Source organism: Rhinoraja longicauda, chromosome 18 (genome assembly GCF_053455715.1).
Source record: "Rhinoraja longicauda isolate Sanriku21f chromosome 18, sRhiLon1.1, whole genome shotgun sequence".
Lineage (NCBI taxonomy): Eukaryota > Metazoa > Chordata > Chondrichthyes > Rajiformes > Arhynchobatidae > Rhinoraja > Rhinoraja longicauda.
In genome coordinates this window covers 27,102,136-27,115,707 of record NC_135970.1, presented here as the reverse complement: position 1 = coordinate 27,115,707, position 13,572 = coordinate 27,102,136, and the positions used below count along the sequence as shown (strand labels likewise).

General features: G+C 38.1%; 1 protein-coding gene across 2 annotated transcripts in view; it reads right to left on the bottom strand.

Moving 5' to 3' along the window:
- Nucleotides 1-534: 534 nt before the first annotated feature.
- LOC144602344 (uncharacterized) overlaps nt 535-13,572 on the bottom strand; it is a 110,151-nt gene continuing 97,113 nt past the window's right edge. For both annotated transcript variants that reach the window (XM_078415376.1, XM_078415377.1), the window contains exon 14: nt 535-4,812. In XM_078415376.1, the coding sequence (XP_078271502.1) occupies nt 2,978-4,812 (1,835 nt within the window). In that variant the 3' untranslated portion in view covers nt 535-2,977. The remainder of the gene's footprint in view (nt 4,813-13,572) is intronic.

Sequence of the window (13,572 nt, the reverse complement as noted above, 5' to 3'; positions counted from 1 at the left end):
TGTCGAAAGTACATATTTAAGTGTGTACTACTGGATTTATAATCCAGATGTCAGCAGTGCATTTAAAAACATTGAATTCAAGTAAAATATGTAAAGATAAAAGATGTAACAATGTGCCTAACATAAAATAGAACCAAAAACAACATAGTGTAACTTTTTTTCCCAATTTCCCACACCAGTTATCCAGTTCCCCCTGCATACCTTGAACTGTATATGAAGGGGATTTCCTTTGGTGTTTTGACTTCCTGTTTCTGGTTATCCACTAAGAACTTTGAAGCAGGTTGAGAATTGTGTATTGGTTTCAATCATGCTTTGGAAGCAGGAAAAGGGTAAGGACCTATAAGTTTCTCTTTCCTATTCAAATGCTGTTACTCATTTTATAATTTCCTTCAGCATCTCCGACTGAAGATGTTTGCATCTCGGGATCACATTGTTCAAAATAATAAGAGAAGTATGTATTTATAAAGTGCAGTATCAATAATTTAATTGGTTGTGATAAATTGATGATTGTGACACTGGAGATATAGGTTGCAATGATGACCAGGAGAAGTCAGGGAGATGATCAAGGGGGTCAAGTGACAATTACTGAGGGTTGGGGCAGCATCCAAGGCAAAGTGTTTTTGAGCATTTAGCACTTGCAGGAACTTAAAGGAGGCATCTGTTAGGAATAAGATGGATACCGCAGGCTCCCAGCAATGACCCAGGTACGGTCAGAACATCTAAATAATGCCAGTTCATGTCTTAATTCTGCAATGTTTGATGCCTGTGTTACAAGCAGGCCTGATCGACAGAGGAAAAATGCAGGCAAGTGATATCAATCTCAGTGTTACACACTGTATACGGCCATTGCAACATCTAACCTGTAACCTGCAACATCTATGCTTATGGACCCTTATTGGGAAGTGCATTACTAGTGCAGAGCATACATGATTGTGTCTGTTATTGGTCTCTTACATAAATTCCATCGCACAGCCTACGGACCACGAATATTATTTCTTTACATGGTGCCAATAAATGTGCTTCAATTAGATCTACAAAGAAAAGTTTAAACCTACTAGATCTTTCTGTCTTCAGATCTGCTCCTGCTTTGTGGGAATGTAGGTTACTTAGTTATCCTGTTCAAACACATGTTAAAATTACTTGGTGTCTGATTTGCTCTAAATTTGACTGGATACTCACTTGCCTGCAATACTTCAAATTTGAAATAGTAGGGACTTAAGTGGGTACATTTTTAACAGGCCATTCATTATCCTGGTATATAGCAAGTGCATAGTTAAGATCATACTCTTTTGTCTCGGTTCACAGTTGGACTTTTAACTAAAATTTAAACATGTCAAGAATATAGTTTTATGTAATGACGTTTTCATTGTGTTAAATTGAGGCTACAAAATACAATACAACACATCAAAAATGTTCTTAAAGCTTTGTTTACAATATTGTTGGTGCTTAGAAACAATGTAAAGCATGACACAAAGTGATGTTTCCACACTATTCCAAGTAATCCATCTGTTTTCTCATGAAAGAACAGAAAACATGGCCAATGTAAAATCTTGCAAAAGTACATTTACAATAGTTCAACAAGTCAAACAATATTATTTTTGTATTATCAATCCATCATTGAAACTGTAGATACAAGGAACTGCAGATGCCAGTTTACCAAAAAAAAGACACAACGTGCTGGAGTAACTCAGCGGGTCAGGCAGCATCTTCGGAGAACATGAACAGGTGAAACTGTAGAACTTTAAAAAAAATTGGTGACTTGCCATCCACAACAGAAAGTGCAAAATTAAGAACAGACTTTACAAAAAATACTATGTACATCACACATCAGTTAAATATTTCCCTTCGTTTCTCAGGGTTATCATTTCTTCCACAAGAACACATATTACGCAATTAACATTTTATGTGCTGAGTAACATTACATATTCTCATTTGCTTGCTGCAAATAATTCCTACTTGCAGGTGGTCACAAAGCAAGAATACTGTATTCCTGAGTAGATGACATCATATAATAGTTTCTCAATTCTAACCAAAAACTGAAATTGAACTCTGTTGTAGGCAAATGCCAGGGGATGGCTTCAAATATTTTTCCCTCACAAAAAAAAGTGATAGCAGGCTTAGTTTCAGCACTATTTTGCCAAAGCTTCTTTTAAAAATTTATAGTAAACATCAACAACTACATTTTCAGTCCTTGAACATCACAACACAAATGTTTAAATTATTTTTCATATCCTTAAAAACTGTAGTTATAGGAGACTAAAAATTATCATGTCAGAAACTCCTAGTATTTATTTACAACCTGAAAATTATGTTATTCTTCCTCTTAAGTACATTTTGTACAAGGAATATTCCAAAGACTAAAAACCAATCATGTGTGCAATGTTATTATTTCTAACAGAAAAATTATTGTTTCATTGCAATTCCTATATTTATATATATATATATCAAAACCAAACAAGGCAGAAAAGTTGTGTGAAAAATCCAATTAGCATTGGCTGCCACTAATCTTGTGGTAAAATAACAGTCCACCTGGGAAACCACTGTTAAAGTCAACTTGTGTAAAAGTGTGCTACAGTATTTGTCATTTTGTGAGCCTGCTCACTCGCTTTATAAATTACATTGTATTTGATGATGATTATGCTCTGGGTAAAAAAAAAAAGCAATGTGACCTGCAGTGCTACAGACCAAAACAATCATAAACATTTCATTAAACATTCAACTGTATTTGGCTGCATTAATCTTTTATGTGTAATGTGCAGAAAGAAGAACCGTAAGATATTTTAAATTTATGAAATGAGACAATTTGCATAGATTTTTTTGAAACAACTTTTGTAACAATAGCTACACAGGTCTCCATTATGCATTATTAAACCACTGTACTTAAATTGTTCGAAAATGTATGATTCTTTTGCCTTATAAAATTCTTGCGGTACATTAACATTTGATGAGTGTAGTTGATGAAATTGTGTGAAGTGCATTATGGTAAAATGGAATGACTGCTGTCATAATGTAACAGTTCGTAATCGTGGTATTCCGGAGATGCTGCCAAATATTTATCTGAATCTAAATTTGTATCTTTAGCCATGACGTTTTCTGGTTGTATCCTTGTATAAGTAGGGGAAGGATAAGATGGTATCTTTATCAAATTTACAGGTTTATCTAAGTTCACATTGCTACCTGGAATAATCACTTCAGGTATGTCAAACTCCTTTACTGAATAAGCCCCTTCTTCGTCACAGATTGCAACCAACTGCAAGTCATCCTGTGGAGGCAATGCCATGTGCCTGAAGTTCAGGAGGTTCTGCTCAGCTGCATGTGCCACATGAACTGGAGTCATCGATCTAACTACTTTACAAGAGCTATCTAAACACTCTCTGATAGGTGAGATCTGTGTGGTAGCTGCCAGATGCTCAGGACTCCGTAAACTTTGATTTCTTATAGGGTCCTCTTTGTGCATAGTTGATGAATATTTGGAAGGACTCTGGTGAGCGGAAGAGACAACATAATTTTCAGGACTATAAGTGTCCCAAGGGTGTTGATAAAATGTTGAGGTTTGTTCAAAAGGTTGTGGCTTATTTGACAAATCTAACGCCAATGATGGATTAGCTGCACAGACAGTATTGTCCACTAATTCCGGTACTCCTAGTTCCTTCTCAGAAAGTACAAACATTTCATCGCATTGAATGATTGATTCCGAAATAATCGGATCATACTGATATTCATATTGAGAAACACTCGAATTGTCATGTGATGAAATATTTGAAACCTTTCTCCCACTTTGTAACTCACCCATATCTTTTATTTTTGTGCTGCTCAAATCAATTGAAGTTTCATGTGTTAAATCAACAAAGCACAGTTCCTCTTCTTCTGGAGATGAAAGTTTCATTGTCACCGAAGATTGTGGTTGATCAATAAGGGGACGCACTTCCAATTGATGAGGAACATTCAGACCACAATAAGTTTGTTGTGAATTTGGAGCCAACAAATGCTTTTCTCCAGAAAATGGGTCTGTTGGTGGAGGCTCTGTTAAAAGTGGTGGAATATTCTCATTGTTTTCCATTTCTGTGAGTTCATTATTGCTTTGTGTAGAGGTCTCAATGCTACTGCACAATTTATCTAGTGACTGCTCATTCACTGGCTCTGCAACCAGTGCCTCCAATCTTTGTGGGGACTCTGTAGCTATGTTTTTGAGTTCTGAAAAGCATGGAGATTGTTCTTTCAAAAGTTGGGTTACAGGTATTTCAATAGTCTCTGTAGATTCTGCTTTGTTCACGTCTTGGCAATTTATCAAGTTATCTTCTGGAGAATTGGTGGTTTCTTTTTCTGGAAGTACAAGGTTCACTTCTAAATCTGGGATTGCTTGATTTCCTACAATACATGTCTCACTACTTTGAACAGGTAAGATGTCTTCCTTCGTTAGAGAACGTTCTGTAACTTTATCTGGGCTGCATGATGGACACTTTTCTGAACACTGTGGTTCACCTTCTTCTGGTAAATCGATTTGGTCTTCGAAGGGAGTTTCGGAACTGTCGTGATCTGGAGCTTGAGCTTCGCAAAGTTCCAAATGAGTAGGGTTTTTCTCCATGGTAGTTTGATATATTTCTGGAGAAGGAACCTCAGGCTCAGGGAGAGAAGGCTGGATGTCATTTTTATCTTGTGAGTTTCTGTTTTCTTCATCATCACATTCAAAGACATTTTGTGGAGAATTAACTTTTTCATTCTTGCCATTGGCCACAATGTTGGTCTTCTCTGGTGCTAAAGTGAAAGATATTTCCTGTCCTAATGGTTTGCTGGGAAACTCATCAGGTTTTGCTAAAATGGATAAAACATAAAGATGCGATTTAATCTGAAGATTGTAATATAACAAGAAAATATGTAGCTTTTAAATAATCCATACCCTTCTGAAATCTTCAATGCACAGTATACAATTGCACATTACTGTAATGCTGGCAGTATGATTTTCAGGTTCTTATACAATCTGGTTCTTATACAATCTTATACAATTTGTGTTGTTTTTCCATTAATCTGTATTTAGCATGGGTAATTTCTTAAATTTTGCCCACCTGCTAAACTGACCATTCATTACCGTTGTCATGTCTATAGCTCTTGAAGTAAAGATTGCTATCACATTCAACTATTGTGATAAATTATTTTACAGCCTGTGAGGTACTTATAGTAAGCATGACAAGGCATGGAAACCTGGGAACAGAAACCACACATTTTTTTATTGATGAAGACGGAGAAATCTTAGAAAAATAAATGGATACCCAGGGGAAGAAGGTGGGTGGTTGGACCTGTACACCAGGGAACTCAAAAAACTTCCAATGGCAGAAATTATTGCCAGTGGAGGGAGATGGCCCCAGAAATAAATGCCTGGAGTGATATCTGGAGAACTTGATCCAAAGGGCACAGTAAGTTTAATGACTTGATGCTCTTGTATCTTCTTATTATGATCATTCTTCATTAGACTTTTCTTTTTCCATCTTTATTTGTGACATTTTTGATACCCTCAATGACTTTAACAACTGGTTTTCAAAGACTGAAAATGCTGGAGTAACTCAACGGGTCAGACAGAGTATCTGGAGAACAGGGATAGGTGACGTTTCAGGTTGGGACATGTCTTTACCATGGACTACCAATCCCTTTTCTGGTCCATTCTTCCCAAAGTGGGTCCTGCAGTCATTCTTTCTTTCCACGTTGAACAGGGGGCTAACAATTTCCCTCTACAACTAATCCTCTTTACCTGGGTGAATGTATTCTCACCTTGCACAAGTCTTCTCTTATCTCTTCCAACTAACAGGTATATATGTAGATCCAAACTGTACCTGAACCTTTGAGGATATGTGGAATGCTCTTAGTTTCAATCCTACTTGGGTCTTCTCCCTCATTTTTTTTTGAGGGGGGATTATATGGATGATTGTATTGATGTCTCTTTTTATTCTTGCACTAAACTTTGTGTTCTTTCCATCTGTTTCTGTTTTCTCCGCATCTTAAAGCTGGTTGCAGATTAACCTTTTCAGTCATCAAACTACTATGTTAGCTGTTTCTCAAATCTCAGAAGCTGCCTGACCTGCAAAGCTTTTCCGGCATATCCTGTTTTGTTTAATGACTTTATAAATGCATTAAGGAAAAGAAGATAATTAGAGCGAGTATAGGGCCCCTCAGAAACCAAAGTGGTCATCTATGTGTGGAGCCGCAGGTGATGAGCAAAATCCTCCATGAGTATTTTTCATTTGTTCTTACTGTGGAGAAAGATATGAAGACTAGGGAACTTGGAACAGATAATGGAGATGTCTTGAGTACAGTCCACATTACGGTTGAGGAGATGCTTGAAGTCCTAAGGTGTACGAAGGTCGATAAATTATCCGGTCCTGATCAGATATATCCAAGGACACTGCGGGATGCTAGAGAAGAAATTACAGGAGACCTGACTGAGATATATGTATCATTGTTGAGGTGAGGTGACAGATGACTGGAGGGTGGCTATTGTTGTACCTCTATTTAAGGTCTACTAGGAAAAGCCTGGGAATTATAGACCTTTGACCCCAACATCTGTGTTACTGGAGAGGATTCTGGGGGAATAAGATAAACATGTATTTGGATAGACAGAGGCTGATGAGGGATAGTCAGCATGGTTTGGTATGTGGGAGATCGTATATCACACATTTGATCTTTTTTTTAAGTAAAAAAGGTTGATGAGGGGAAAGGCGTACATGTTGTCTACATGGTCTTCAGCAAGGCCTTTGATAAGGTTCAGATTGATTGGTCTGGCAGGTGAGATTGCATGTGATCCAGGGAGAGCCAGCTGCCTGAATACAGAATTGGCTTAATGTTAGGAAGTAGAGTGGTGGTCAAAGGTTGTTTTTTTCGACGAGAGGCTTGTGACTAGTGGTGTGCCTCAGGGATCAGTGCTGGGTCCATTACTGTTTTTAGTTTATATTGGCGATTTAGATGAGCATGTACAAGGCATGATTCATAAGTCTGCAATTGACACAAAAGTAAGTGGTATCGTAGACAGTGAAAATGGTTATCAGAAGATCTTGTTCAGCCAGGCAAGTGGCCGGAGGAATAGTAATGGTGTTTAATGCAGATAAATGTGAGGTTTTGCATTTTGGGAAGTCAAATAAGTGAAGACCTTCACAATAAACGGAAAGACCCAGGGGAGTCTTGTAGAGCAGAAGGATCTAGAAGTACAGGTACATAGTTCCCTGAAATTGGTGTCACAAGCAGAAAGGGTGGTACTGAAGGTTTTCGGTACATTGGCATGGTACATCAGTCCGGGTATTGAAAGTAGAAGTAAGGATGTTATGTTACAGTTGCACAAGCCAATGGTCACCCTGATATAGGAAGGATATCATTAAGCTAAAAAGAGTGCAGAGATTTATTCACAAAATGCTGGAGTAACTCAGCAGGTCAGGCAGCATCTCGGGAGAGAAGGAATGGGTGACGTTTCGGGTCGAGACCCTTCTTCAGACTGATGTCGGGGGTGGGACAAAGGAAGGATATAGGTGGAGACAGGAAGATAGAGGGAGATCTGGGAAGGAGGAGGGGAAGGGAGGGACAGAGGAGCTATCTGAAGTTGGAGAAGTCGACGTTCATACCACCGGGCCGCAAACTGCCCAGGCGAAATATGAGGTGCTGCTCCTCCAATTTCCGGCGGGCCTCACTATGGCACTGGAGGAGGCCTATGACAGAGAGGTCAGACTGGGAATGGGAGGGGGAGTTAAAGTGCTGGACCACCGGGAGATCAGTTGCGTTAATGCGGACCGAGTGCAGAGATAATTGCTAAGGATGTTGTCAGGGTTCAAGGGCCTAAGCTACAAGGAGTGATTGGACAGGCTAGGACTTTATTTCTTAGAGTGCAGAAGGATAAGGGGTGATCTTGTAAAGGTGTGAAAAAAAACAAGGGGAATTGTCCTCTGGTTCTTAGTACCCAGGATAGGGAAAGAATTATTAGGAATCTGAGGGGCAACATTTTCACTCAGAAGGCGGTGGGTATATGGAACAAGCTGCCAGACGAGGTAGTTGAGGCATGTACTGATAGAGCCAATCTTTCCAGCCATGAATCATAACTCTGAAATGGTGGGCTGACCAATGAGAAAAGGTTGGTCATGGTTGACTCATATCATATGGAATTTTACGTGAAAAATCCTGAGGAATCTTGACAAGGTGGAAGTGGAGAGGATATTTTTCATGTGGGAGGATGTGTCGCGGTTAGCCCACCATTTCAGAGTTATGAATCATGGCTGGAAAGATAGACTGATGTGCCAATTCTCTGGAGGATTTGTAGGAGGCCAATGATGAATTGTGGAGATAAAGACTAACTAGGATAACCTATTGGAGATTTGAGACACCCTATTTAGTTCTAATCTTGCATTTGTGTTTACATGGACCTCGGAGGGGGAAGTGTTATCCAGCTGCATGTTAACAGTCACAGACCAAATGTGGTGCAGGAGGATTTTCCAATAGCAGAAGTGAAAACCTCTGTTGCAGAACAGGGCGAAACCAGTTAATGTACAAGCTCTGTGTTAAAAGCTGTGACTTTTGCCATGAAAGCTAAGATTACTACCTGGATGGTCTGCATTCTACCATCACCAGTGGATTTGAGGATTCTAGCAAAATGTCTCCTACTGTTTTTTTTAAGATGATTTATACCTCATCCCTGGGGTTGAGGAAGTATACATCTGTGTACTGTCTTGGGATGATAGGCGTTTTGGTCTCACCATTGTCACTTCTAATAGCATTGTGGGATTAGAATTCCCTGTAGTTACTCCTCAGTCAGCCATCAAAGTCTAAACTCAGGACACTTTAGCCAGATACTGCTTGCTGTCCATCCTCAGTTCCACTTGCAACCTGCTTCATTGCAAGACAGCATCCATCCACGATATTGGTTCAAGCCACAAGAGAAAAAATGGTTAGCGATTCAATGGTTCAGAAGAACTTGGGTTTCCTGCTGCATGAATCACTAAAAGATCGGTAACTAGACCAGAAATATAGGCAACAGAGAATGGTAGACATTGCTTGGTCCATCGCAAGTACTGACCTCCCAACAATGAAGGGAATTTACAGACGGCTCTGCCTCAAAAAGGCAGCTAATCTCATCAAAGACCCACATCACGTTAGTCATGTTCTCATCTCATTACCTCCAGGATCAAGAACAGTTTCTTTCCCATAACCATCAGGCTTTTGAACACTATATAACAGCAACCACTACCTCAGCTACTATGAACTTCTATGTACTACGTTTTTGGTTGCACTATGAACCAGTTTTATACTATGATGGTCTGGTTACCTGTTTTTTGTGTGTTCGGGGGTTAATAGGCCTGTTAAGCTGCAGCAAGTAAAAAATTCATTGTTCCATTGATGGAACATAAGAAAATTAAAGACTGAGGGAGCAAAGCAAAGTTACCAGGTTGATTTCTAAATTATGTTGTCATGGCAGCATATCTATACTCTTGAGTTTTGAAAACGGAGAGACAAACTTATTGAAGTTAACATGAAGTTACAATTATTATAGGGATTGATAGGCACCATGCAATTTGATGCTTTCCGTGGCTAGATTGTTCGGAAACAGGCCTTTCAGTCTCAAGGGGTTGGGCCATTGGTAGAAAGTGGTGAAGAAATTTATTCACCGAGCGGAGTGAATCTTTGGATTTCTCTATCCAAGAGAAATACACTCAGTTGCTTAGTATATACACATCAGAGATTGAGAGTACTTTAGATATTATAGGAATCAAGGGATATTGGGGCAGTGCAGGAACGTGAGACTATGGTAAAATATCAGCCATGATCTCACTGAATGCCAAATGGCTTACTCTGGGTTCCATTTTGTGTGATTAAAAATATTGACAGAGTGAATTTTGTGTGATATATTGCTATAGAGGTTATGTGGATGACCCTCCTGCGAGGGTTCATGATCTTCTGCACTGAATGTCCCCTCTTTTTAAATATTGACATTATATCGCAAAGAAAAATCAGCAGAATTGGTTAAATTACAACGTTAACATGATTTTTGGGTGAAACTTCTATTTTTTGAGCATTTCACTGACAAATTTCTAAATCTTGAATCTGAAGAAAACATTAATGCAGCATCAGATTAGAAATGATTTGGGCAAATATGTAACGAGTGCCCCTCCTAGTGGCTGAAGCACGTGGTGGTAATAATAATGCTGGAAACATTACGTTTGGACGTATTTGAGAAAAGTCAGCAAATTAAAGTGTTCAAGCACTACAGAATGGTAAGAGACAGGCTTATGCCAATAAGTTTTCCGTTGATGTAGTTACTTGCTGTTTATTCACAAAATGCTGGAGTAACTCAGCAGGTCAGGCAGCATCTCAGGAGAGAAGGAATGGGTGACTTTTCAGGTTGAGACCCTTCTTCAGATTGATGTCAGGGGGGCGGGACAAAGGAAGGATATAGGTGGAGACAGGAAGACAGTGTTAGATCTGGGAAGGGGGAGGGGAAGAGAGGGACAGAGGAACTATCTAAAGTTGGAGAAGTCAATGTTCATACCGCTGGGCTGCAAGCTGCCCAGGCGAAATATGAGGTGCTGTAAGACAATACACCAATAGCCTTCTTAAAAAAACCTATTTTCATTTTTACAAGATGTAGACACTGATAGCAGGTCAATGTTTATTCCTTCCCCTTGAACTGTTGCAGTTTGCGTTTTCTAAAGGTATATACGTTTATTGGAAAGAATCCAAACAATTCTGAAGAAATGCAATAGCTTTCTAGGTCTGAATAGTGAATGACATCTGATTGGTGTCAAGCATCCAGTGTACTGTTAGAGCTGCACTTATCCAGTCTGCTGAATATTCAATCATACTTCTGATTTGTGCCTTGGCATGGTTTTGCAGTGTAAGAAAGTGAGTCACCTGCTGCAAGATAACCAGTCTCTCACTTGTTGGTGTGGGGGAAATAGTATTGGTCAAGCCACTGAATATCTAAGGTAGGTGGTTAGATTTAGTTCTATTAAATCATCCTTTTGTTTTATCTAGTTTTGCAGTGTGAAAAGATACCGCAATTTAAAAAAAAGAATGCAATGGTAATTACAACACATAAAAACATACAAATTCAATGCAATAATGCCCATCATATTTCAATATAGAATGTAAATTGAACATTGCCAGACATTTTGAAACTAAAGAAAAAGAGCTGGGTGGATAATGAAAAGTAACAAAACTTAACATGAATGTTATAAAACTAAATACAAAGTCAGCATGAAAGAATATAACAACAGAAGTTAGAACAAAAAATGCAATTTCATTGAATATAAACCACCATTACTTCTAATTAATTAGAAAAACTGAAAAATAAAGACCATCCAAGTTGGGATGCATTATAAGGCGAATAAATATTTACCTTGGGTTCTTCAACAACATTTCATTTATAAATTCTAAACAGCTCAGTATGGCATTCTACCTGCTTAAATTCTGAAAGCACAGCAGATTTATTCAAAACACCTTTTGAATACTTCTATCTCAAATGATTACCCAGATTAGAAGCAAAAGGATTAGACATTCAATTACACAAGTCAAGAATAGGCTGATTGATTTATTAGTTCCGTAAATGTTGTATGATTAACTACTAAATAAAATAATAAATCAAAGTACAATTGAATAAATAAAGTAAAATTCACAAGATCAGACATTGCTGAGAGACAAGGCCTTGAAATATTTTACTGACCTCTCTTTTACAAAAACTTTACTTTTTACATGAAAATACATTATCAGATCATGCATTTTCGCTTCATTGGCCGTGGGATTATCTTCTACTAATTTTGGAACCTTTCAGCTGGTTGCAATTTAATGAACCCATGATGAACAATGTAAGTTACAGAGTAAACTAACTCCTGTTAAGATATTAGTTATGTAACTATTCATAGATTACAGATAGTTTTTTTTTTAGAAAAGTAGCTTTCTCTTCTCAGAAATTTTTCTGTTTTCCTCAGTTTATAGTTTAATTTAGTGATACAGTTTGGAAACAGGGCTTTCAGCCCACTAAGTCCATGCCGACTATTGATCATCTGAATACTAGTTCAATGTTAACCCACTTTCGCATTCCACACATTAGGGGCGATTTACCGAAGCTAATTAACTAATAAACCTGCACGTCTTTAGAATGCAGGAGGAAACCAGAGTACTCGGAGAAAACCCACGCAATCACAGAGAGAATGTACAAACTCCACACGTACAACACCCCTAGCCAAGATTTATTTTCAATAAAATTATCAATTTGCTCTGGATGCTATTTAGACAAATTTACACCAAATTCAGGTAAGAAAATTAAAATGGTCTTTGAATATGAAAATACGAGAAATCAGAGATGGTTTGGTACTTTGGTTTGAAGCGCAAATTTTTTTGCTGCAGGATATTGGTATTTTGTTTTTCATTTGATGATTTAAAGGAATGGCAGTAAGCATTAAAGAGTGATAGAACACGTGACTAAATTTAAGAATCCCCATGCATTAAATATTTTCATTATGCCAATGGGTTCAGGTGGAGAAATATTCAAAGTGCATCTCAATCCTGGGCAATTTCACAAAATGTGAAACAGCAGCTGGCTGTTGTGCGCACTCGCTCCAAATTGCAATGCAGCATGGTGCACGATCTACTCCAACAGCATCTCCAAACCCATGATCTGTACTGCTTTAAGAACTTGGTCAGCAGGCACATAGAAGAGCCACTAACAGCAAATTCCCCTTCAAGTCACAGACTAATGTTTTATTGCTAATTAGTCTAAATCCTGGAACACATTATCGAAAAGCAAAACAGGGCGATGCACGTTGGGCAGATATTAATAGTCGAAGAAGTTGGTTTATCACCATCTTCCCATAGCAATTAGAAATGGGACAATGTAAGACTCTCTAGACACCTTCACTAGGAAATTGACCAAACAAATTGCAACCTCTTATTCCATACTACTATCAACCTCGACATAATAATGCCAAAGATCAGGACTTACCAAAACATTCCTTTCACAGGAGCAGTCTAAAATTGGACATAATTTCATTTATCTCCATGTGTATTTCTGACATTATAAGAACATAGAAAAGAGGTCATTTAAATTTGTCAAAGGGTGATTATGGATCTTCCATGTTCAGACCTTCTGGCTATGTAGTTTATTTTAACAGCAGTTTGGAATGGCTAGAATTATTTTAATGGGACTGTGGGTTGTTGATATTGGTGGTGGTTCATCATAAATCTAGATTTGCCTGTGAGGCAATTCAAAGATTTGTGAGTGAGCAGTAAATGTGAACTGAAAATATTTTCCTTTGATTTCCTTAGATTTTCCTTTCCTTTTACGGTCACTTTACTTCAGGTGCAATTCATTATTATGTCATTTATTACTGTTAAGATGACCTGCAGAAGACTAAATTCCTCTTAAGGTTTTTAAAATTTCAATCCATCGTATTATTTAAGATTTCTTCTCTCTTAAGTCGACAGTTAACTAACTGTTAGTTGCTGCGCAATCTAAAATTCTATTTATGGGCATCTTTATGCCCATTTGCTATTGTTGGATGTTTTTGGCCCCCTGTTGCAGTGTTTTGCTCATGTAGCTGCTAACTGGAA